General features: G+C 39.0%; 1 protein-coding gene across 11 annotated transcripts in view; it reads left to right on the forward strand.

Annotated features, from left to right (window-relative positions):
• The window catches only part of TCF4 (transcription factor 4), a 350,984-nt gene that overhangs the window by 98,146 nt on the left and 225,585 nt on the right, over positions 1–27,253 (forward strand). For all 11 annotated transcript variants that reach the window (XM_088019640.1, XM_028102890.2, XM_028102892.2 and 8 more), the window contains exons 4-5: positions 17,855–17,916; positions 21,142–21,238. In XM_088019640.1, the coding sequence (XP_087875766.1) occupies positions 17,855–17,916; positions 21,142–21,238 (159 nt within the window). The remainder of the gene's footprint in view (positions 1–17,854; positions 17,917–21,141; positions 21,239–27,253) is intronic.

Here is a 27,253-nt window from a genome sequence, read left to right on the forward strand (position 1 = left end):
CTAAATTTCTATCCTATGACATCATCCTTCTCAAGATCATAGGAGCACTACAGGTTATGTTTCATAACCCGAGGAATTTGGTTAGTGTTTTTGATATTTTCCCGTGTGCACATCTGAAGAGCTGAAGGCCCAGCCATCCGGTTAACTAAGATTATACCGTGTGCTTTCTCCCCGCCCAGCACCACACTAGCTGGAAAGGAGACAAGACAGAGTTCTTGTCTTCATGCAGTGTATTGTTCAGCGGGGAAGAAAGGAATCACTTGAGAATCATAAAAATGGAAAATTCCATCTGTGAGAAGGCTAGTGAAAGAGAAGGACAAGACCCCTGATTTAGAAGACACCGAAAGCTTCCTTCTAGGAAGTGACGATCCAGTGAGAGTGGATAGGGGAGTGGCACATGCCAAGGAGGGAAGTGGAGTGGTGGGAGTGGATTGGAGCTTCTTCTGTTAGAGGAAACTCACGTTCACGTTCTGCAGGGCCAGTGGTGTGCTTAAGCATGGTTAGGGGCTGGGGGAACTGGAGGAAAAAGCAGGGGTCTGTGGGTGTGTGGCCAAAATGGCCTTGATGTCCATAATGAAGAACTTTTCTCTTATCCTGTCACCAAGGGGAAGATGTTGACCTATTCAAGGAGGGAGTGGTATGATGGGATTTGCATGCCCGATTACAAAGACCTCTTTGCCTATACACGACACACTGCATACGAACACACCAGTGGTACCTGGGGCCCCAATCTCCAATTGTGGTTCTCTGATTAACATATACTCCATTTGCTCCTCAGTGTGTGGTGTCCTTGTAGTTTGTGTGGGATCGATCACTGCATCTCCAGGGACATCTGTGATTGATCAGTTGATCAGGATAATCCTAACTCCTTTGCTGTGGCTTTTAACTTGGGTCATTCCGGTCTTTGCAAGGCCATGCAGGTGTTTTGTGGCTTTAAGGATTGGTTCCGTGATGGTTCCAGTCAAGGCAAAGTGAGGAAAAGCTTTGTTCTTTTGTAAACTGAACTCTCCGCAAGTAAGTAGGGGCATAAAGAAGCATGTAGACCCAGCAATCCTATGACCATGATGGATTTCAGCTTTGGAATGAAGGTTATATGAAGGTGGCAGAGTGGAAATAGGGGAGGGAACTTCGGTTTTGTGAATATGGTGGATCCATTGGATATGTCAGTCCTAAAATCTGCCTTGTCTCTGGACTTTCTACTTACCTGGGCCAGTAAATTCTCTTTATAAAAGGACTTTTAATTAGACTATGCCTGAAATTACCTTAATCTAGGTCTCTATTCAGAGCTCCAGACCCACATAGTCAGTTTCTTTGCTGGAACTTATGCTTGGGTGACCGATGGACTCTCGGAAGACAAAATGTCTAAAATATACTCTTTTTTACCACCCTACCTCTAAACCTGCACAAATATCCATCAGATTAAAAACCTGAGAATATCCCCAACTACTTGCCCTACCTTCCCAAGTTAGCTGTAAACCTCTGTCTATTCTCTTTCCCTGGTGTGATCCTGAAGTGTCTGTTATCTTTGCTATAACAGTAGTTTCTTGTCTTCTAATTAGTCTCTTTATCTCCAGGTTCTCACCTTAACAACCATTGTCCCCATGGCTACCATTTCCAAAATGTAAATATGAACTGGAGATGCTTTTATACTCTGGTGCCTGCCTAAAGTCTTTAGGATAAACGATAAACTTCCTAGTACTTTGTCTTCCTCTGGCCCTGCCCAGATTCCGCATTTCTTCATTGGTGACCACTGCAACTTTAATACTTTTATTCTCCATGCCTTGCCATCTCTTGCATGGGGGATGTTCCCTTGTGCTTCAGTGCCTTTGCACATTTGTTTTTCTGTCCTTGGAAAGCTCTGGATCTCGTAAGATGGCCATACTCCGGTCAGGGGGAAAAGGAGTGTATTACCAAGATGGCAAGCATCCATTGCCATTTAAAGTCACCCTTGGTATAGATGTCTTCTGGGATCTCAGGCAGCACCTGAAACCTGTTGATGTTTCCTAGCTTTTCTCACACCCCAGGCTCATACCCAAGCCTGACAGCAGCTGTTGATAGCAGTTGTTATTGAACTGATGTCAGGGGCCTCTTCTGAATCCAAGAGGTATCCCAGTTCCTCCTAAACCTAGACTAACTCACTGCACTGCCCACAGCTCAGCCCAGGAGAGAACAGACTAACCCAGTAAGGACAGGTGTAGGAGAAAGCACTGATTTCGAGATCATTCATGACTTCTCCTAACCAGTAGGCACAAGTCTATTTCTCGAGACAGTGCAATGGGTCATCCTTGAAAGGGTGTCCGTACAAAAGATTGACTTGGGTGTGTGAGGAAAGGATGATGAGAAATGTGGGTTATATTATTAAGAAAAGGCAGCTCCGTGGGGGAGCAAAATGAGAAACAGTGAAAAAGGGGAGGAGGGGCTTGCCTGAATTCTGATGTTTTTACGGAATAGCTTTCGGTGTTCATGGGAATATATGTTTGATAGGCTGAGAAAAAGAAATCCAGCTGCCCTTCACTCTTGCATGCAGCCTAGGTTTTAGTGCGGGACGCACAGGCAACCGGATTCTTTGCCAATCACTTCACATTGTGAGGCCTGATTTTTCATTTGTAAAATGAGGATGATACGACGTACCTGGGTAGTGATTGTAAGAATTAAATGAGGCGGTTTGAGTAAAAATTCCTCACAGTGAATGGGTGTGCTGAGAAGAGTTTAATAATCTGCTCTTAAAAAAACAAACAAAAAGAACACAACCCTGATCTGCAATGTTTGCTAATTTCCATGGTGTAAATGACCTTCCCAGTGCCGGTTCTGCAGTCCCAGTGTGACAGCTTTGAACGTGGACTTGGGAAGACGAGCACACAGTGTGGGCACCGCTCGACAGTTTGCCACTGCCTTCTTCCTCTTTTCCACGCCCTAAACTGCCACGATCTGGCAAGGGATGATTCTAGCTTTTAACTCTCTTTTCTCTAAAATTCCATAACATTCATCATTCTTTCAGTAATCAAATACTGCTTTTTTATTTATGTATGATTTTTCTCCCAGTCTAGATGATATATTTCAGGGAGAAAGCCATATTTTAGATTGATTTCTGTATCCCTTTGGTGTCAAATATCATACTGTGATACTAATAGTAATCAAAACAGGAGTTATCTCCCCACCCCCTTTTTGAGAGCCTACTGTGTTCCAGATTCCATGGGGATGTTTTTCCTAAATTATCTCTAATCATCCCCACAGTACTGGAGGGTGGATGCAATCATTCCCATTTTACAGATGAGGATACCCAGAATCTGAGAAGTTAAAGAATTTCTCCCCAATCACACAAGTATCAAGCCCCTCAACACTTATGGCTGAAAGATAGTGGTTGGGGAAAAAAAAAAAAAAAGAATGGCTAATGAATGTATTGGATTTATTTTCTTGAGACAGACAAGACTGAGCAGCCTGAGAACATTTGGTGCTCAGAGGGAGGAAATGCTAAGAGGGGAAAACAAGTCTGAAAAGGAGAGAAGGATGGTTCAAAGGCCAGTTTCCCTGCTTCACAATTGTGACTAGTGCCAGGTCTCACTGAGTATGTTTGCTTTCCTTGGAAGATTGAACCATAGTGCCAGAATTCTCGGAAGTCTGTTTTGGAGGATGCATTAGTCAGGGTATGCTAATTGCTGGAACAAACAACCCCCAAACTTTAGTAGCTTGACACCGCAAAGGGTTATCTCCCGCTGGTGTCCCAGACCCACGGAGGTAGGCTTTGCTGCCTGTAGTCAGTCCTTGGGTCTGGGTTTTTTCATTCCTTAGCTCTGCCATCCTCTGGGGCCTCCAGGATTCACTAGATTCTTTGTATCCAGCTGAACAAAGAGGAAAGAGAAAGTGCATGGAGGATCACATGGGAGGCTTTAGAGGCCAGCCTGGGAAAGGCAAACACTACTTCCACTCATGTCCCATTGGCCCAGGCTTTGTCACATGTCCCACATGACAGCAGAGGAGGATGGGAGAGCTAGACTTCCTGTGTGATCAGGGGAGGAGGCAATGAGGGCTGATGAAAACAGCCTCACCTTGGCCACAGAGGGTTATACCAGGGACCTGAAAGTTCACTGTCCACTAGTTTTCAGAGGTATTGGATTTTCAGCGGGGCACTACCATGCTGTACAGGCTCAGCCTCTGCAAGACGTTGGGTTGGAGGCCTGCTGATGGCCTTTACCTGAAAAAGTTGTTTACCTTCTCTGAAGAGAAGATAATAAGGTGCATTTCAGGACTCACTTGGGACACAGAAGGGCGTCGTGAAGACGGACTGGCTTGTTAACTAGAAATGGATATCCAAACGGGAACCGTTGCTCATAGGTTGAAGTTGAAACCTGCAATATTGCTGAGAAAGAAAGGAAAGATGCGAAAGCAAAAAGGAAAAAAAGTAAAAGAGTGGTGGGAAGTAGGATGTAGGCACTTTTTCTCTGAAAACTCGTTGCCATGCTTCATGTAATTAAATTTCATTCCTTTTAATGAAGCAGCTCGTATAAATCACGTGGAGGCTTTCCACAAACTGAATATTTAATATCTACATTTTTTTGCCTTTAAGATTGTAATTTTTTCATTTGTAGAACTGATGATTATTTTCCATTTGTAAAGCTGATTTGATCTCCTTATGCTATATAATGGTGGACTTCCCTCTGGTCTCAGAGTCACTGCTTCACAGGGTCTCCCACACACTGCCTTGAATGAAAGTGGGAGAAAGAAGCTGAGGGGTGGCTGTGCCTTTTAAAGATAAATGACAGTTGTGTAGTTGATACAATGAGGAGAATTCATTTTATCCTCTTTGGCATTGTCTATATATTGCTTTGATTTCGTTCTGCATTTATGAGGCTTACAGTATTTCTTTCTCTGGCTCTCTTGTTTGTAACTGCAGATTTAGCGGGTTCTTTTGTGTGCCACTTGCCTCCCAGAATTTGGCCCAGTAGTTTTGAGTAGCTGAACGATTTATCGAGGACAGATCAGCTGAAATGTGGCTCAACTTTAGTAAAGCAGAAGGAATGACATAAGGTTAGGTGACTGATGTGTGAGTTTTTGAATTTGATTTGGTTTTACATGGAAAGGTTGAAGCAATGATCCATGTATTCTAATAAAAATCATCAGTACAAATCAAATAAAATCTGGCTTAGTGGCTATTTTCCCACTGTATCACTCATGGCTAGCCTGGGCTGTTACAGACCATGTTTGGCAGGCACTGTTTTTTTCCTACAACAAAATCTTAAAGTAGTATCGCAATCTTTGCTATGTTAGGAAGGCATCTTTGCTAATCAAACTTTCTGCTAATCTCATCAGATAAATCATTATTTTCTACTGACAGCTCTGGTGTCCCTGGACCCCTTCCCTGCTTCTTGTTTTCTTTCAAGATGCCTGGTTATTGTCATTCTTCAGGCCTTTGCTTCTATCTCCTTTCAAACTAACAACATTTCTTCCATTCCTGAGGAAGAGTTACAGCGTTTTACCATTGTGCTTAGTGAATTTGTAAGCCCAGGACATCGCCGCAGCTCATCTCTTTCTGACCAGTACTCCCTGGCTGTCAGGTGGGCAGAAGGCAGCTGCATCCAAGTTGCAGACCTACTAAAAGAAAGCAATGTTTATCCCTGTGAATTTGATGCCATTAAGCTTGGGAAAAAGACCCACTGATGCTTTCAAATGCATTTCCATTTCTGCCCCCAAAAGCTGGACGAGAAAATTCATGCAGATGAATTTGACTGCTTCAATTAGGAGAGTGTCTTAAAGCACTTGAAAGTGAAAGTAAGAGGAGCAGTGTCTTTGGGGAAAGCTATAGTCCATTTCTTTGTCATTACAGACCTGCTGTCGCAGCCCTGGTCTTTCTCAAACCAGTGCCGAATTTGTGTTGTGTTGATGAAATGGTCTTGTGTAGGATGCAGGGCAGCTCTGAGGGGAGACTAGCAATAACGTTTTCACTGCTGACATGATTTAAGAATGCATACTCTGAGATATGAAAACTCAGTCATTATCATACTATCCAACTTTCCTATTTCGGCAAGTATTCTAATGAACTTTAGCAAGTACTCTGTTACCTGTTGGTCAGGCCTCTTTTACATAGGCCAGTCTTTTTCTTTTGATTTTTGCTTTTATGCTTTTGAAAGGTAGTGTTGGTGTGCTCATATTTAAGTATGCAACTACTTTGGATCCCAATTTCATGCTTTCTGTGATTCTAGATAAATCATTTAAAAATGACACAAATATAAAAAAAAAAACGCTTTGGAAAGCAGGAAGCAGGATACAAATGTGTGGTTACATTATTGTGAGCTAAAAGTAAAACCCTTAAGTCACTAGGCCGACTTCTCTGATCAAAAACAAGGTGATGTCAGTTGAACAAGTTGCAACATCTGGGAGCCATTTTAAACATGATCATTACATCAAGAAACTATTAGCAAATTCACGTGTGTGTGTTGTATTTGTGTGTGTATGCCGGTTTTACACACACACACACACACACACACAATTTATAAGCCCAATAAGAAACACCTTGGCTGGTGTTGGCCAGGCATTTGACTGAGGTACAATTGTGAGGACAATTTTCTAAGCATTTATAAAGTCGGAGTTGAAATCCACCAGCACTGTTCAGTTTATATAATGGCCTGGGCTTTTTGCCCGAAGGTTAAAGAGACTATTTTCACCTTATATTGAATAACAGTAAGTTAACTCAGTCAGTATTGTATGATATGCGTATGTTCTGTAAGATGGCCAAGTTCCACTTACAAGCTTTTCTATCCTCAAGCTTTTCTCTTCACTTTTTGTTCATTTGTATACCTGATTCTAAATGTGAGAATATGTGCTTTTTAAAGTGTCAGTTTACTTCCCACTTTTACAAAAACTTTCAGATGTTTCCCACTTTTTTTTTTTTTGCCAGCCTATGAAGACCATTCTAGAATCTTTCTGTCTGTCATAAGTGCATTGTCTATCCGTTTGATTGTAATTGGGAATTGCCACCACTATGGTGGATCTCCTTTCTACACAGTGGTTTATGGAATGTGCTGGAAAGAGGCAGCGAACGAGTAGCCATTCAGGGCAGCATCCGCTCCAGAATGAATGATTTAACTTGGTTTCATGCATAGCATTGATTCACAGGTAGGGTGCTCAATCTTGGCTTCATTTTGGCCGAATTCCTTCAAAGCTAGTAGTCTGTCTTCATTTATTCTAGTCTCTGGCTTCTCTAGCCCCCCCTTGGTCACAAGGCTACCATTAATAATTATATGCACTGAGATGTTGCTAGAACCTAAATAAACATTTGAGGAATATTTCATAACCATTCATTCAGACAGAACAGACATTTTAGTCAAGTTTTACATTTAATGCCCTAAATTTCTGTGGTTTTAAAAATCAGTTGATCATAGACCAGAGGATCCTTAAGGCTACCTAGGAAACTGTTATGGGTTCTCACTGGCACAAGGTGGGGAGAGTGGGTACTCAGGAAATTTTCACTTTTTACTTTATACACGTTTGTATTTTAATTTTTTCGATAAGTGCATAATTGAAAATTGGTTGTAATGGTCTTAAAGTATCTCCCTATAGATTGCCGATTAGTTGCACAGGGAAAAGTGGTAATTGTACAGTGATGAATTCCCACGATACCTTGACCAGGTGATGAAAGGAGCCTAACAAACCAAGGGGGCAGACCATGCTGCCATCGCATGGCTCTGTATGTGATATCCCTGGAAGGACACAAGGCCACTTGTGTATTATTCTAGTCACCTGAATTAAATCATGAGGAAGCATCAGATGAACCCAAATTGAGAAACATTTACAGTTTGATACTCAAGCATACACTACACCTTTGATCATCTGGCCTGTGCTCTTCAAGAATGCCAAAGTCACACAAAGAAAGACTGAGGAACTGTTTCAGATTAAAATAGATGAAAGAGAGCTGGTGGTTAAATGCGGTGACTAATCCTGGATTTTGTCTGTTGATTGGTTGTTTGGTTTTCGTTCTTGGTTAAGTGCATTAATTATACTCGAGATCAGTTGTCGTTCATGGAATGACTTGCAGGTCATCTTGGATAGTGGCAGCGCTGTGGCTACCACAAAAAGAGGGAAAAAGTGACAAATTGGAATATGGACTATGGATTAGCTATAAGTGTTATAGCAATGGTCAATTCCCTGGTTTTGATAACTGTTACTGCTTTTGTTCTTAGGAAATGCACGTGCAAGTACTAATGTGATAAAAGGCCCTGAGTGATAGCAAATGACATAGTTTTAAGCACATTGTAATGAAAACCATTTTAAAATTAAAAAGTAGAGAGGTATAGGAAAAATTTGAAAATATGTTTTACCTTGCCCTCAACCCTTGATTTTTTCCTTGATTAGGGTGCCAGGTAGGGCCAGGATATCTCAGTTTCTTGTTTTTTGTTTGTTTGTTTGTTTGAAGTTCCTGGAGGATTTTGATGGTCAGCCACAGTTGGGAATTATAACCCTCCATTATATGTTATCCTTTCAGAAAGAGTTGCCAGAATCACTTTGAGAGTGATCAGGTGCCACTCCATAAGTAGCAGAAACTCCCTCAAAATTGGAGTGAAAGGGTGAAAATCGATTTTGTGTAGTTTGGGGATGTGAACATGGTGTAATGTTGAGTTCTCTGTGGGTTTCAGCCTGGTCAGAGCAGTCTTCAGTGGACCAGGTGACTTACTCTTCTTTAAATGCCACAAAAATTAAATGTCCTTCTTCAAATCCCGTTCTCTCACAATTCCGATTATCAAACTTGTACTGTATGCTTGAGTATCAGACTCTAAATTTAGGCAAAATGTATCCTGTTGAGCCCATTAAGTAAAATAAAGAGATTTTCCCCCTGATCCAAGCTATTACAATTTCACATTTGCAAAGTATTTCAAATTCATTTTTAATGGACTGCTTCCCTTCAAATACATGTGGAGATAGATTTATAAAACTGTAAACAGTTTATGCATTTTTACAGATTTCCATTGTATGTGTTTGATATTGATTTACCTCTTTTTAATTGCAACAGAGATAAAGAATTGGTAGTTTAAAACAGTAGGAACTACATGTTCTGCTGTGATCAAGGAATTAGATAATCTGGCTTGTTTGCTTAAGGGGTCTGTATCTTGAGACTTTTATAGGGCAGTATTAAAGCTCTGAGCCTTCTTATTATGCCAATACCCAGAAGATTGCTTTAATGAGAAGTAAAGGGCCTTTTTCCAATTACAAGGGAATAACTGTATTAAGTTCCTGTGTTATGTCAACCTGCTTTGATTTGATTACTGCGAAAGAAATGGATTTATCTGTCAGTGTTACTTAATTAAGCCTTCTCATTGATGTTTTGCAGAGTAATATAGTGTGGTTTGCACATTTGAGCCTAAATACAAAGAAAATTGGCCTAAAACTAAGGCATGACCCCTGACGATAACATGTAAGATTGCCTGCTTGTCATAGCCAGGTCAGAGGCTACCGTGTTAAACACAGGTAGAAGACTGGGATGTTGAAAGGATAAAATGAAAATCAGTTTATGGGAGTGATTATTGTAAGCAAGAGGGACTGTGGTAGAAAACTGGATTTTAGGGAAGATTTTTGAATATTTGAAACTATTTGTCTTCACCAGTATCAGCAAAGCATCTGTAAATAGGGGGTGGGATGAGATAAGACGAGAAGAAACAGGGGAAGTAGACTTGGTTCTAGGATGAAAGGAAATAGAGGAAGGAAGAAAGCACAAGCAATGGATGCCATTTGGGAGAAGTGGGCCATTGTGGTGATGCAGAGCAATTTCATTCTACAAATATTCCAATGAAGCCAGCAGTCCTTTCCCAGAGCCACATGAATGGCACCCTAGGGAGAAAAGAGGGATTGGGGGGAAAAAAGAAGAAAGGATAAAACTGTTGTATGTTTTATCTTGGCTCCCCCCCCCACACTGACATACATTTAATGAATCATTTATCAAGTAGGCATTTAAAAAAATCAATTTTTGTATCTTAAGTCATTACAGTATTATGGACTTTGCCACATAATAATTACATGTATGATTTGAAAAATGCATGCATAATTACATGTACATAAGAGTTATATAGTCTGTTCTGTTAGGGGGTGAAACATATTTTAACACTTATGTCTTTGTTGTTTAATGTCTTCTAAGCTATCCGTCTTTTATTTCTTACACTTTGTGATGTGTATTTGTAAATACATCTTTAAAGGTACCAAGCACCTACTTAAAAACTTCCCCAAATATGTTCACTTTTCATTTAGATACTTCGAGGCTGATCTCTGTAATATTGGGGTTAGATGGTATGTTGGTTTTATTTTTGAAGTCTTTTTTTTTAAAGATTTCATTTATTTATTTGAGAGAGAGAATGAGACAGAGAGCATGAGAGGAGGGAGGGTGAAAGGGAGAAGCAGACTCCCCACTGAGCAGGGAGCCCGATGCGGGACTCGATCCCTGGACTCCAGGATCATGACCTGAGCTGAAGGCAGTCGCTTAACCAACTGAGCCACCCAGGCGCCCTATTTTTGAAGTCTTTAGATATGGCAGCTTATTTCTGATCATTATTCTCGCCTGATTTGAAATAAGAACACTATTTTAGTAAGATTGATTTTTATTAAGCACTTTTAGGACTGGTTAGATTTCCAAAAAGTCAGAGGAGGCAAATACAACTCATGTTGTATTCTTGCCTCAAGTTATTCATGGCTCTCTGCCTTCTGGGCTCTTAGAATGATGAGATCTTGGGGGCGCCTGGATGGCACACTTAGTTAAGCATCTGACTCTTGGTTTCAGCTCAGGTCATGATCGCAGGGTCCTGAGATCGAGCCCTGTATAGAACTCTGTGCTCAGCGTGGAGTCTGCTTAAGACTCTTCTTTCCTTCTTCTGCCACTCCCCCCGTGTGCTCGCTTTCTTGCTCTCTCCCTAAAAATAAATAAATCTTAAAAAAAAAAATGATGAGATCTTGGAAGGATTAATTTCTCTTTAAGAGGAAGACTGATTAGTTTCAAACATTTGAAATGGAAGGTTGCTAAATAAAAGTGTTTCACGTTAAGCGTATTCAAGTTAGAATATTATCCAAATTAGATGATCTTTGATACTTCCAAATGATATGGATTGATCTAAAGACTTCAAGGTTACTTTTTTCTCAATTTCATACTATAACCGTTTACTCAGCTTGAGTTCTCAAGGTTTCTGAGTTTCAGAATAACAAACACCAGTGCATTTATAATGCAATAGTTATGATTTTATTTTGTTACTTTCATATGATCTGACTTTCATGTTATATGAAAATGTGTTTCCTGTTTTATAGCACTGCAAAATGCCATTAACTCCATATTTTAAATATCTGAGATTATTTAGTTTTCATTTTTGAAAAAGTTTGTTTTGAACTTGAGGAAAACAATATTCTCTAAAGAGTGTTTTATGGGACATATTAATAATGGAAGTTTAAGTTGGAGGTTAATAAAGCCTAAAATGTTGGAATAATTTCTCTCTGAACAAATTTTCCTACTATACTTTCCACCTAGTATTTCCACATTTTACCTTTCTTTATGCATTTTACCTTCTTATGCATAAGAAGGTAAAATGCACACACACAAATATATATTCATATAGAGAACTATAAGATCATCTTGTACTTGACTTTTTGAGTTTTCAGATTTATTTGGTAAGGAAATCCATTAGTGCTCAGAAAGCCAGCACTGATGGCAATGATCTGAAAATGGAACGCCCCGGTCTCTGTTCCTTATATCTGAAGTATCTTCAAATTTCTGTGAGACGCATCACCACAACCCTCATCTTTTGCTCAGTCAGATTTGGAAAGTGCTGGAAGTTTCTCGTTAGTGCTCAGATCATTCATTATGAAGCATACCTTTTTCTTACAGAAAAAGAAAGAAGCGATCATGGTTGTATGGACATTGTCCGTCAATATTTGAAGCTTTTCGGATCTTCCTTCATCTATACTGGTACTCAAGTTTGACTTCAAATTACTCTTAGAGCTCTTATTATACTGGGTGCTAATGAAAATGTGCACATCCTTAACACGCTCTTTGCTGATGAAATATTTTGAACTCTAAATTCATCTGGCACTGACGGAGAGCATATGCCATCTCAGTTTGTATGGAGGGCTCAGCCAAGGGTTCTTCCTGGACTAGGAAATTAGTAGGAGCCACAGATGTACCCAGTCTGTAGTCTCCATGATGGTGTGGAGGATATTTAATGGTATCTGTTGTTGCAGAGCAAAGGATTTGAGACAGTGTAGATCTCAACATGTTTTGGGGTGATTATCTTTCCAGGAAGAACTTAGCCTTGATCTCCCAATGCATTCTGAGAGCGTAGAAGCTTTCATCAGGAAATCAGTCTATTTCTACAAGAGTGGGAATTTGTAGACTTTTAAAACAACTCAAATAAAACACTTTCATTATTTTCTGACTTCATGAAACTCTAGGGCCTTGGGTGCTTGGCATGATCTGGGCTCTAAGTATGGAAAGGACCAATACACAACTCTATCCCAAATCAACAGAGTTAGGTAACTCACACTTGTTTATTTCTTCTTTTTTTATTTTTTGTAATATTTACTTATTTATTTATTATTTATTTAAATTCAATTTAGTTAATATAACACCGTTTATTTCAAATCACGGTTAAACCTATATAACATTTAGTCTGTGTTCTTAGCATGGGCCTTGGGTCAGCATGCATAACTTTTGAGAACATATCATTTATATAGAACACAAACATATGTGGCAATGGTGAGAGGTAAAGGGGATATTCTGAAGGCAAATCAAGTCGCTAAACAAATCTAATATGTACTGAATTCTCTCTGTGATTTTGCTGTAAGAGGTTCATGGAAAAGGTGGGATTTGTTTACTCTAAACTTATTGGCTGTGTCCAAAATCCAGGAGAATATTTGAAAGTCTCTGACCTGTTGAGCAGAACTAGGAGTCATAAAAATGTGAGACTCAGATTTCTTTGAATAAATCACAATTTTACAGATTTACATAGTTTGCTTATCTTAGAGCATAATAAGTTATGCTCTCATGGGCATGTGTTGGTTACTGAGAATTTGCTATGGACCAGGTGCTCCCCTAAGTGTTTAACATATAGTCCCTCACTTACTTACTTTAACAATAACTCCTTGAGGTTGGAAATCCTATGATCCCCGTTATCGTCTGTTAGATACCTACTTTGGATGGGTCCTGGGTTTTCACTTCTGTTTTGCTTGACCTAAGTGGCCATTAAATTTTCTAGGTTGGCAGATGTCCTTAGGGCAAAAATGTCTTCTCTTCCTTCAATTTGATTTTGGCTTGATAATTCCTTATTATCCTCTCAGCTTATTAGTATTTTAAAGAAGATTTTTAAAAATTTACCCATCATTTTTAGGCTTTTTTGTGTGTGTGGGAGAGTTGTCCAATATACTAGAATTTCCCTATTTCCAAGGGTGCAGCTCAAACCCACTTATTTTATAGTTGACAAAAGTGAGTTCAGAGAGGCCAGTGATTGGCTCAGACCATACAGCTGGTTAATGCAGAGTGCCTGGTGAAATCTGAGTCTCTATCCCAACTCCCAAGGCTGTGTTTTCTGACATTTGTCCAGTCTTTCTGATAGTTTCGATCTTGCACATAAGCAAAGTAGAGATTTGAGTAATCAAATCATGTTTAATGAATGTGGATGGCAAATCATAGAAATTAAAAATTACCTCTGTGTGTCTTTTCTCAGAATGGAGTGTGTTTGGTTCTAGTTCTGCCCAAACTTTGCTTTTGTGTTTTGGTGCGGAAATGTCAGATATTTTAGAGGGGCTTATACAGAACTACTCTATTAGATTGAAATTTTGTGGATTGTCAGGTTGCCTCCTGAACCAGCTGTCAATCCCGTAGAAGTTACTAAGTCTGTCCTCATTTAGGTAGGGTAAAATAAATTAGAAAAGGCTGGAACAATGGAACCCATTTTAGTATTTTGGAAGAATAATTTCTACCATTCACTTGCTTTTTTCCTTTCCCTCTGCTGCCCGGATTATTGTGTTTCCGTTATTTATTCCCATCTTGGATGGAGAGTGACAGTAGGACAAAGGAAAGGCAGGAACTAAATGTTCAGACAGCCTCTATCCTGGGCAGTTTTTCATTTGTTACTATGCTGCCTTAATGGATTGCCTGTACTATTTGTGTGCTTTTATCCCATACTCATTGTGAATCTTGTTTCACTCTTTGTTCCGCCCACTCAGTACCTTGTAGAATTTTGACCCCTTTCTAGCAAGTATCCAGTCCACACAGTGTACATTTTGATAAGCTCATCATACCTCTGGCTTTACTGTGCCCCTATTTTTATTTCCCAGTCTCTTGATTTCTTCGAATATTTACTTTTATATATTTGTGTTGTATATAATTCTTTAACCTTTTGTGGACCCAAGAATGGGCCTAAACTCCCAAATGCTTTCACTCTGCCTGGGAAGACATGTGAAAAGTAACCTTCAAGATGGTCATGGAAAGAAATGAACTTTCCAGGGAGGCATTTAGAGTGTTGGAAAAGAGCACTCCCTGGCTTTGCTGTTGTCAGCACCTGTGTTTGCTGGTTGCTTGAGAGAGTTTCCTGTTCCATCGAAGCCTCAACGTTCTCATATATGAAATGGGGGTACTGTTAGTGCGTTGAAATGCTTGTGCTTAGTACAGTGTCAGACAGATATTTAAGCTCACTAAACATTAGCTGCTATGATTCTTTGAGAGATGGAACAGTACAGGCAGAGGGAATAGCAAGTACAAAACCAAGGAGATATAGAAGTGTGTGCAGCACCTGTGTACACCAGAAGGGAGTAAGGAATGGCCCAAGAGTAGGCCACATGCAGGTTTCTAAAAAGTGAGTCTGGACAAGATGCAGATGCATCTGGATACAGATGTGATGGGAATGTATATTCAATGCTGCTGAAACTGGCAGCCTTGGCAGAAATTGGAAGATCTGGAGTGAGAGAGGCACGTGTTGATGGTGTGGGGCATGCATCTGTCTTGTGTTCCTGATAAGGCAGGCTGGTGGTCCTCAAACTACTGTGCACATGCAGATGACTTGGGGACCTTGTTTAAAACACAGTTTTCATGAGCGATCCAGACTCAGTTGGTCTGCAGTGGACCCCAAGATGCTGATTTTGAAATGAATATACAGGTGATCCACATGTAGGGGGTCTTCAGATGCCCTCTGAGATGTGCTGGAATAGTTGAGGAAATGCTCACTAACCAACTGGCAGTCCTGATGAAGCTCAGTGGGAGGGAAGATGGAAACAAATGACTTAAAAGCAACATGTTGACATTCATTATGAGTTACAAATCTCAGTGCTCTCCCTCTGTGGCTTCTTACTCTTGGATAAATGAGCATCCAGCTAAACAGATACTTTTTCAAAGAAAAAAGTATTATCTGAAATCATACAATTGTCTATTAGGTTTGGGAGAGCTAGAGATTGGTCCTTATCTGTTAGATCTAGCAGGAGTCCAGGGGATGGAAAAGCCTGTTAAAAAGAGATCAGTAAAAGGGAGGAAACAGAAAGGAAGGTGGAGCAGCGTGAGGTCAGGAAATGAGAAAGATGGAAATGAGAAAGGATGGGAAAAGAGCAGTCAGATCTGATTGGTTGGGAATCTATTTGTGAAGGAACCCAGCCAGTATTTAACCTGTTTTGAAAAAGCTAGACTTCCAGCATTTTTAATTAGTGGATTGCTCGCTTTTGAAATTGCCCAGTTGGGAATACTCAAGTTTTGATGTGTTTTTATCTGCCCGCTAATTAGCAGGCTGCTTGGTTGACCATCATTTTCCCTTTATTCTGTGGACAGAAGATGTTTATGAAGGTCTCCTGAAACACTCCAGCTCAAGTCTGGGTTAAAAGGCATAAGTCACTGTGTATTTAGTAAGAATTCATACTAAACTATAAATTAAATTCTAGTACATCTTTTCTCCAACTCGCGTCTTCCTTTTTGCTCTTTAATGTGATTTTCCCCTAGCCCTGGGCTTCTTAATCTAGACACAACTGACACTTGGGGACAGAGCATTTTGTGTGTGTGTGTGTGTGTGTGTGTGTGTGTGTGTGTGGCGGGGGGCATTCTAACATTTGTAGGATGTTTAGCAGCATCCCCTGGCCTCTACCCACTAGATGCCAGTGGCACTGCCCCACCCCCACCCCATCCCACATTGTGACAACCAAAAATGTCTCCAGACATTGCCAAATGCTTTCTGGGGTCCAAAATCACCCCCCATGTGAGAACGATTCCTCTTTCTTCCTTGTTTCTGCCTGCTTTTGGTGTTTAAAAATTTCCTTGAAAATTGGAAAGGTAAAATGGGTCCAAGCATATGAAATCTTGTAGAATATAAGGATTCAGCTCCCAAATCCAGAGGGTTCTAAGTCACTTCTGCGAGTATTTCAGTTCGGCATACCCGTAGGCCAGGAGATGAGGTTGTTAAACAGCAGATTTGGGGAAAGCGTTGCACCTTCTCTCCAGACTGGTTGCACTACCCAGAACTTTCTTGATATCCCTTAGAGCTCACAGTCACTGATTTTAGCTGTCCGTGGGGGACATTTGTTTGCAGTTGCATTATCTCCTGAAGCACCCACAAAAGGAACAGAAATATTTGTTTAAAAAAAGAGAGAGAAAGAATTCAAGTTTAGTGGTAATTGTTTTTTGTTGCCGCTATCCCATCTCTTAAGAGATTCTAAAACGCTGCGTGCTCCAGTGTACCCAAAAATCAATCAATTAATTATACTGTTATTATTTCTTCTGATAATAAAATAGCAGTAATAAAAGGAAAGACAGTGGTGCATTAGGAGAATAAACAGTATCACTGAAATGTTAGGAAACACAATAAATGGGATTATGTCTCCTGAACCAAAGTTTCACACCTCCTCCTCCAGTCCTGTCAGAGGAGGTTTGTGGTGGCCGTCTGTTTGATCAACCGTGATCAAAATAATAGAACAGTGAAACTTTTTATACTTATAAAGGACAATTTCATCAACAATCTCAAAGCCATTTCTAAATATAGAGGGACTGATCTTTAGAACACTTTTATGTTTTAAAGCAATTGATACGGTAACTTCGCTGCAATACTCTCCAGCCCGAGCATTTTGCCACTTGAAGCCGTGATGGCGTGCTCAGCATTAGAACTTTGCTAGTCCAGAGTTCAGAAGAATTTTCACTTGCTGGTAGTTCATATAGGTCTCTTCACTATCACTTATCAAGATAAAACATGGCTTTAACGACTTTAATTTTCACATCTCAATGCCCAGATTAAGGATTGTAGCCAAGTGGTCAAATCTATTAAAATAATTAAAATACTGAGACAGTGTTGTCTTTACTTAAAACATTAAAAAAAAAAAACACATTCTAATATCCTTGTAACGTACTGGTGGAAATAGACTGCTGAATCCGCTTTTTGTCTTGTGTATTTTGTTGCATGTCTGTTGTCTAATGTAATAAGCCTTGGCTAAAGAACAAGAAATATCCAAGAGCATTATGGCACAGATGTTGCTAATGTTGGTGTGAATATTTGCCTTAACTTACCTTTTAAAATATACATTTAAGGTTGTATTAGTGTCATTTTAAACTTACTTTGTACAAAAGATCTTAATAAAACTTTAAGTGCAGTTTCGTGTCTATAAAAGTTGAGGCTATGAAACACTGAAGGATGGGAGTAATTTTTATCTTCATACCTCTGGTTCCTGAGGGTCCAGTTCATTTCTGCTGTGAATTTAAATGAGTTAATTTAAGTAGATGGGTCAGAAGCCACTATCATCGTGGTAGCCCTGTGCCTGATTCTTAATTAAAGGCAACAGGAGATTAATTTGAAACATTAATTTAAAAGTGCATATACAAAAAGGAAGAATTATTGCAAGAAAGCCTAAAGAACTTTTCTCTTGTCCCTAGATGTAGAAGACAGAAGTAGCTCAGGGTCCTGGGGGAATGGAGGACATCCAAGCCCGTCCAGGGTAAGTATATCTAATCTTTTCTCCCACAACCAGACATCCCGCATATGTAAATTGACAAACTGAAGGTGAGTTTCTCTCTCTCACACACACAAATGCACAGATATATATATGTGCATACTAAGTTTAATGAGGATCAGCTTGTGTTTGCAGTTTTTTTTTTTTTTCCATTCTCTTATTGGATGCTGTTATTGAATTTGACACCTGTTCCACTTCTGCCAACCAGAAGAAAAATCCTTCATTAAATATTTGGCCTTACTTTGCCAGTTATTGATCCAGTATTACAGAAAGTTGTTTGTTGTAGACGGCACAACTTTGAAAAAAATCGTAGTATCCCTGTAATGTATCGGTGTAGACCACAGAATAATTCTGAAGACAGGGTATGAAGTTCTATCTGATCAGTATAATCTACATAATAAATCAGAGTTGATTTCATTTTGTAAACATGGTATTAAAGCCTTTGGTTACCAGTTGGGTTCATTCATTTATTTGGTTTTCAGATTTTTGCTGCTCCTTTTCATGGTTTTCCTTCATGCTTTAGTTGTTAGTTGGGGTGTAATGGGGAGGCCATGGAATGGGATGGGAATGGGGTGGTTAGGCAATGTGTATTTTTCTGTGTATATGACCTTGGGCCTATCATTTCACTTCTTTGGTCCTCATTTTTCCAATTTATAAAATGAAGAAGTAAAGCCAGAAGATCTTTTATGTTCCTTCCCACTTAAAGATATATGATTTTATGTATAATCTGTTTTTAATGGAATCATTTCTAGGCCCTCTAAAATCCATGTCAGCTTGTCTAATATACATCTAAATACCCCAAATTAAAAATAGACCGAGAGCACATAGTCAAACAAACACATGCCCCTCCCCCAGCCAGCTGTATAAATGAAGCATTATGCAGGGAGGGAACATTTTACTGTAAGTATTCACATAAATTTGAGGTGGGGGTGTTTCTATTTTGGCAGAAGAGGCAAGGAAGGTAATCAAGCTGTCACAGTGAGGACATTTCAGCAAGCCACTGTTGTCCGTTTCCACCTGTCCTTTGACCTGTGGTTGTCACTGTGGTCTTCATGGTGCGGCAGGGTCTGTAGGCTTACCAGTAGCTTTGTTGAGCCACTGCACCAGCTGTCGGGGTTGATATCCTAATGCATCATATGGATGGGTTGAGGAAATCTTTCCTCCTCCTCACGTTACAGGCTGCACTTGTAGAAATAAATCCATTCCCCTTGACAGCAAGTGTAGGAGATGACAGAATTTCCCCCTATTGTTTAGCTCATTCACACTTAATGTCTTACGATTTCTCACTTTAACACACACACTACTTTTAATTGTTCTTCTGAGAACGAGGTCTCTTAGGACCATCCTTTGATTTCATTTTCAGTAACTGTCCCGCCATTTTTTTTCAGGGAATATTTTGGTGAATAATTTTGAGTCAATATTTTGTAATTCCTGTCTTCTCAATCCAGGGAGTTTGCATGTGATAGATTTCTGTGGCTGACTTGTACCGACCACCATGCTAAGTCCTGTCTTCTCCCATCTGAAAGTGGTGATATCATCCGCTACCTTACAGCACTGTGCTGGGGTTTCAGTTAGGTAGTGTATATTAAAGTACACTGTCTAAGATGAGGACACTTAATAAATAAAAATTAGTCTTATACAATGCCTGGCATAGAATAAGTGAGGCAAAACCCACGCTAGGTATTTTAAAAAAATATGACATCATTTTATACACTGACATATTGGCAGCATTAGACTACGGTATCCTTCAAGTTAATTTTTCTAAATGAGGAAAAGTGATTAAAAACAGGATTATTTGGAACCTTAAGCGTTCCAGTTATTCTCTAGTGAAATGATGTGTGTTTTCATTTTTCATACGACATCCGTCTTTTTTTGTAGGGGCGGATTCTGCCCTTTGGCTAACATGCCAACTGATACCTCTGAGTAAATTTGACTTGGTCTTTATGGGCAGTGCAACCGACTGAGCAGATTGACTTTTTCTTCCCCCCGCCCCTTTTTGGTTACTTGATGCACCTTAGTCTGAAATTTGAACCCTGTAATGTAGGTGATTTTAACTTTTCCTATATGTTATTTAGGGGCTCCTGGGTGGCTCAGTTGGTTAAGTGTCTGCCTTTAGCTTAGATCATGATCCCAGGGTCCTGGGATCTAGCCCCACATTGGGCTCCCTGCTCAGTGGGAACCTGCTTCTCCTGCTCCCTGCTGCTCCCCCTGCTTGTTCTCTCTCTCTCTGTCAAATAAATAAATGAAATCTTAAAAAAAATAAAAACATTATTTTAATTTTAAATTCCATTAAAATAATTAGATAATCATAATCATGACAAATTTCTGCCAAAAATTAATGTCTGCTTTAAAACTTTTTTTTGTGGCATGCTTTGTCCAAATCCAGAAGTACTAATTTATGCTAAAGTTTTGATGTTCCTTCATAGTCATGTTGTAATAATTTTAACGTTCTTACATGTTAATTACTTATGGAATGATCCAGTTCTCTTACAACCACAGTCACAACTGTCATAAAACATTGAAATTTCAATACTGTAAAACCAAATATCGTTCAAAAGGCTCTATCTTGGTCTTCTAAAAGCAATTCATTATAGGCTATGTGTCGTTCTCCCTGATGGCACAATCTTGTGTTTTTTCTCTTTTTAAATAATTTCGGCTTGCCAGTGCCTGGGTGGCTCAGTCGGTTAAGCATATGCCTTTGGCTCAGGTCGTGATCCCAGGGTCCTGGGATCGAGCCCCACATCGGGCTTCCTGCTCAGCGGGGAGCCTGCTTCTCCCTCTCCCACTCCCCCTGCTTGTGTTCCCTCTCTCTCTGTCTCTCTCTCTGTCAAATAAATAAATAAAATCTTTAAATAAATAATGTGGGCTTACCAAAATAGTAACCTCTAATATTTACAGTGCATTTTATATGTGTCAGGTGTTTTACATACATTATTTCATTTAATCATCTCAACAACTTCCTGCAGTTGATTCTATTATTGTTATTATAAGATTTCACAGCTACCATGAGGAAAACTTGAACTCTGAAGACTCTAGAGCCCTCGCTTACCCACTGGACCTGTGAAGAGGCAGGTCCCTTATAATGAGGTTCCATAGTGGGAATGTGGACTTCAGTTTCTTTGGATCTCGGAGCTGTCAGTAGAGGGGGGGGTATTTATATGCTGATTTATTCATGCGAAATGAAAACTTATGATGTTGTTTTATTTACAGAACTATGGAGATGGGACTCCCTATGACCACATGACCAGCAGGGACCTTGGGTCACATGACAATCTCTCTCCACCTTTTGTCAATTCCAGAATACAAAGTAAGACCAATTTTAAATTAACATGCACTTTTCAAATGCTGATATTTTACCATAGAAAGGGGAGAATACAGTCCAGATGGAGGACCTGTTTTGGGGGACTTGGATATTTAGCCAGTTCACTCTAGTAATTTTAAATTGCAGAAAAATACTGACAGTTTATGCTCAGTAAAGTGTGACAGTAATCACGTGTAAAGGACTACGTTTTATAACCATGTGGAATTACAGGATTTCAGTGATATCGAATCGCCGTGGAAATTTTGTCTTCCTTAGGTATAAAGCTCTTATCTTAATTTCAACGTTGTAATACTTGTTTTCTGATTTAAGGTTGATAAAGTCAAAGTGGTGAATATTTAAAATAAAAATATCCTTGGGCCTGTCTGTTGGCAACGATATATAGTCCGGGGTTATGGAAACCCCTTTAATAATAGGTTTAGATTGCTGAAATCAGAGTAGTGTATTCAAGTTGAATTATAAGATCTGGTTGTGTATTTATCTTGGTGTGAGCTTTTTAGTGCTGATGGTCAAGGTAGACTGTATCTTACTTCACTGGAAGCAAGCTATGCTTGAGATAGTTTGCGGGTTTCCAGCATGTCCTTCATGCTGGCATCTTTTGTGTATTTTTCTGTTTCATTTACCTTGTAGGGATGTGTGTCTAACAGCAGTAAACTGAGCAATGAGCAATAGCAGGTTTCTTTAGTTTCGAGTGAAACAATGATCTTTGTTCTAGTAAATGTGGGTTTTCTTCTTAAACAATATTAATAAATCTCTCAACTTGGTCAAATTCTATTGCAAATCCATCAATAAATGAAGTTAAATTTCTTGGCAGAAGGCGTTGGACCATACTCCAAGAAAAACACACAGCTGTAATTATATCACTCTGAAACCATAATTGCAAATGCTTCTAAAGAATGTCCCTATTTTTAAGCCTTGGAAGCTTACTTGTTATCTAATGTATAGATAGTCCTTGAATCTTAGTCATTTTTTTCAAAAGTCACCATCAGACCCATCTAAAGGAATTTCAGGTATTTAACACAAAGTAGACAAAGCAGAGAAATACTAGCAACTTATTTTAAAGTGGGTGATATCATATGTTTGTGCCTTTAAATATCATTCCAACTTATGTTTGATCATTGGTTGTTCTTATACTTGTGTTCCTTCTTATTTTAAAATGATAAATTTCATAAATATCGTTTTTTTTTTTTTTTTTTTTTTTTGGTACCTAAAGCCAGCTTGCCCCTTTTTTATCAGTTGTTGATAGGGAGGTACAACAACTTTCCTATTTTAATACAGATTCAGAAGACTAGATATATTTGTCAACTCAGATCTTAAAAGGACAACTTTGGACTCTTCAGGGACAATACTACTAAGATGAAATTCTAACACCTTGCTTCTCACGTCATCCTCGCTCAATTTCATAAAGTAGAATAAAAGATTAACTTGAAAATAATAATCTTGGGAAGTAATACTTCGACGGCATATTAAAGAACTCCCTTGGAAGATTCTAAAACTCTCCCCTGATGAGCGAAAGTAAAATAGAATAAATGAATCGCTACTCATATTTAGAAGTTTATGTTAGGTACATGAAAAGAGTTTTCCTCAAGCACAACTTGATAAACTAGTATCACGGAATATGCCAAGCAATACAAAGATATTGAATATTTGTGCTTGTTCATCTGTCCTCATGGGCAACTGTTTTACCAGTCAAATTCGTTTTTCCATCCAAATAGTATTTAAAATATACGTGGGCTGAGAGCCTAGAGCTAGAGCAGAGAGAGCTCTTTTCACTTAGTTGTTGTTTAAGCTGAAAGTCCATGTCAGCTGAGTTCTTTTATCCTGTCTGCCCTCCTTCCCATTAAACTCTTAAATATGGAGGCCAAGACAGTCTCCTGCATTGTGATAGGAAATGCTGCTAAGTCCGGGAGGCTCCCACCCACTGTTCCCCATGAAAGGACTTCTCTGTTAGATAAGCTGTCTGGTCTGAAACATGGCTCTTTATTGTTTACAAACTGCTACATTTTCCACCTCAAGCAGATTTTTGCACAGAATAGATTTGTGCTGGGGCTAAATGGTTTATCTGACATTAACGGCGCAGTGTCAGACTGGGGTCAGGGAAGTCGCCCTCGGAGCGAGAGGGCATGGCGCAGTCTGCAAAAAAAGGAAAAAGATATTTAAACAACTATGAAATACCTCGCATTTTTAGTTTGGAAAAGAATTTAAAAATATTTTTAGAGGACTGCCCATGATGCCGCATTAACTCTTGCCACCCCTGTCATTTCTCACATCTCAAACACCTTCTTGATCAGCTTGACTATCTCAGGGCTAGATTAGGGGAACAAAGATTCTCATTGATTTTTGTCCAAGCTGCTGTTTATTTAAAATAAAACCACTTTTGAGATGGGCCATGCTTGGTGTTTATGCTGTGCTTTTATAAAGAGAAGATAGGTTGTTTTCCAGAAATTAAAGACAACCAATTTACAAATGGAGATGAAGATAAAATAAGATCTATTAGTGTAGCCGACAATTTAAACTCACAGAATACATGGTCTATTCTGAACCGCTCTTTGTGTCCAAATCCATATTCGGTGTCCTGGTCTTTGTGGAAGTTTTCATTCTACCAAAAGAAGGCATTAGACTTCACTGGAAGTTTTTGACAACAGTCGATACCTGCTTTTAGCATCTTTAGTTTTCATTAAAACTACAAAGGATTTCTTTACATGTCAAAGATTTAATTCTGCTGTGATGTCATATTAGGGTAAAAGCTATAGCATAAGAAATAAATCAGCCACTTTATTGGACCAGATTCTCTATTGTCAAATCAATCAAGCCTGTGACTGAATTAGGCGTCTGCTACAGAAACAAGTGACACTAATTTTACAGGAAAGAGTTATTAACTGCAGATGACCTGTTTTTTTTTTTTTTTTTTTTTTTTTTTTAAGTAAACTGTTCATTTAGCAGGGTTTTATTTTACTGCAGGGAAAGAAAAAAGTAATGAACTGCTCTCTCCTTTTGGGAGTGCATTATTATTATATATTTTGTTCTTAATGGCAATACACTATTTTGGAGAAATGATACAGGCATTGCTAACATTTGCTCATAAGCTCTTATGGCAACAAAGCCCTTTATCACAACTCTGAATTTTTTGACTTCACAGGAATGGTTTTGCGTAAATGTTCCAATTTTTGTGCTATAATACTTAGGTTTGGCCCCAAAATGACAAAACTCAACTTATTTGTGTATCTCAAATTTTTGCAGAATGGCATATAATTTATAAGAGTAATAGAGTATCTCCATTAATTTATTCTTTAAGCCTGCATATCTGAATGTAATATCCTATTTGATAGTTTGTGAATCCTTACACCATAAAATGAACAAATGAATACAAGCGCACTTGCATGCCTGCATGGGGCCATGCGCACACACACACACGCCTATTCTGCTAGGATTACTGACCCCTCTTAGTTTATAAGGCTGCACCACTTCTTCCTTTACAGTCTGTAGTTATAGTTGCCATACAAAGTTTTGGAAGTTGATACTGTGTAAATCCTATAAAGGGAAACATAAATAAACAAATAAGCAAAATAAATAACATAAGTAAGCAAAATAAAATAAGCAAAAATAAATAAACAAAAAAGCCAGCCCCTAATTTAAGAAACAAAATAAGTGTGCATGACTTTTTGTTTTCCTTCTTGTGTGGGAGAGTCTGGAGGAGTGGAGAGACCTATAGCGTAGCAGTGAGTCTTCTAATTAACTGCCTGCACTGACCAATTCATATATGTACTCTCTTTTTAAAATGTTATTTATTTATTTTTATTGAGGTATAATTGACAGACGACATTATATTAGTTTCAGGTGTACAACAAAGCGATCCGATATTTGTGTATTCTACTCTTTCACCTGACATTTCCTGAATCCTCGACCACTACTTTCATTGGGCAGAGACAAGCAAGCCAGTTTGCATTTTTGCTTCTTTGAAATGCCATGTCCCGTTTCACATCTGGAAAAAAACAAATCGCTTTTTCTTTGTGACTACTTATGGTTATTAATGATAAAAATGTACGCTTGATCTGTTGGAAACTTGTTCGCTGCAGTTTTTAAACAGTTTGATTAAACCTTTATAGGTGGTCGGTGAGTAGCTTTCAGAATATGCTGATGGGACAGAGGGGCCATGGGTCTGAGTCTTGTGTTTTTAAGAGGACTATATGCTATGGAATAGTTTGAAAATACTGACAAGAGCTATATGCAAAGAGTATAGATTTTTTAACATTCCCATCCCTGCTTGTTTTCTTGCAAGTATTAAACTTTTGCAGGTAATTGTCCAAATGCTTTTACAATGGGAAACAATATATTTTCTAGCTAAAACTTTTTGATCCGAGGAAGGCCCTAAGCATGCATTTTCCTTCTATTGTTGCAGAGCCTTAACTGAAAACCAGATTGTTTGAGTGAGCAAGTTGCCAGTAAGATTGTGGACATGCATCGGTAACTGAAGGATGTGAAAAGTGATACTTTTGTACAGTTGGGTGCAGCTTAGTTCAACATCAGCTGCTGTGTCTTTATGTGTCCCATTGTGAATGGTTCGCTTTCCTTATTGTGGGGTTTGGTGCTAGTCCCACTAATGGTACTCTACCAGCGCCCTAAATAATTTCCCACCATAGAGTAACTGGTTTCTAAACTAGCTCAGTGGAACATTTTACTGCAGGATTAGATCGGGGTTTCAGGCAGAACTGAAGAAAGCTGCTGGCTTATAGGATGACCTTTGAATCTCATCTGGGTTAGCGGTTGATATTTTGATTTGGTTACTGTGGTCATATTGTGACAGCTGCTAGCTCATTATAATTCGGTTCCACTGCTCCGTTTGCCTAGCAGGAATATTTAGGTTTGTATTACTTCCAAGTGTTTACGACTACCCTGAGTTTAGCCCAGCATAAAGGTGAAGTGTTGTGAGTGTTTTCAAATCCCAGTGGCAGAGGTCAGTGGCACATTCTTCTTGTAAAATGGCGAATGTGAGTAGATGCTAATACAGGGAGTTTTTCTTTTCATTGTAAAACTGGAAATAAACCTAAATGAAGAGGCTCTTACCAGGAAAACTGTTTTGAGAACCTTAACGTACAATAACCCCAGAGAGATAGAGTTTTTTTCAAAGCAGGGGTAAGATTTACCTTGACCTCTTTGTCAGGTGTTTTCTCTCCACACAGCAATTTAAATATTTGAAACGAAACAAAACAAATCTGTACAATGATGCCAAATGTTTGATTTTCTAAAGTGCCAGAGGTCAAATAATATTTTAGTAATTTCATGAAAACGGAATTGTGACTATGGATGTCAACTCTAGACATTTTAGTTCACTTTTAAATTGTTCTGAAGTTCGATAGTTTTAGCAGGCTGCTTGCAGCTTCATTGGTTAGGGATGTCTGTGTATTGTTGGTGTTTTCTTTTTTAATGACACTTTTTTTTTTTTTTTGCTTGAGGTTATCTTGATATCATCTGTTATCTATTGGACTGATAATGTGGTAGCAAGCAATTGCTGAGAGAAGAAACACTTAATTGTGGTGTTATTTGTTGTCTGCTTTCTTTGTTCGGGAGTTTTGTTGTTTGAAGATGTTAACTTAAAATGTCTTCCCGAAGTATTAACAAATAAGACTATTTTAAGTGTCTTCCCAAGTGATGCTATTAATCCTGATTTTGAGCTAAGGCTGGGTGCCAAAGAACTATTTCTACTCTCTGCTTTGCTGCAACCGTGGGTGGCTCTTCAGGTCAGGTTTTTTCACATCTCTAGATTGAGGGTGGAACAGACCTTTAGATGATCTCTGAAGTAATTTTCTCCTCTAATGGTCCATTGATCTTTTAGGTGTGCCATTTTATCCTTCTGCTATATTTTATCTTTAGAGATGTTTTATCGTTATTTCTAATCCATTCATCTCGATTTTATGATACCTTCAACTAACTTTGCTAGTGATGTGTTTTCCAAATGTTATTCTTTAAAGCCTGATTCACATGGATGTTTCTTTTCTACCTCAG

Source organism: Eumetopias jubatus, unplaced genomic scaffold, assembly GCF_037043125.1.
Source record: "Eumetopias jubatus isolate StellerSeaLion01/CBP00866 unplaced genomic scaffold, mEumJub1_p1.0 scaffold_16, whole genome shotgun sequence".
Classification (NCBI taxonomy): Eukaryota; Metazoa; Chordata; class Mammalia; order Carnivora; family Otariidae; genus Eumetopias; species Eumetopias jubatus.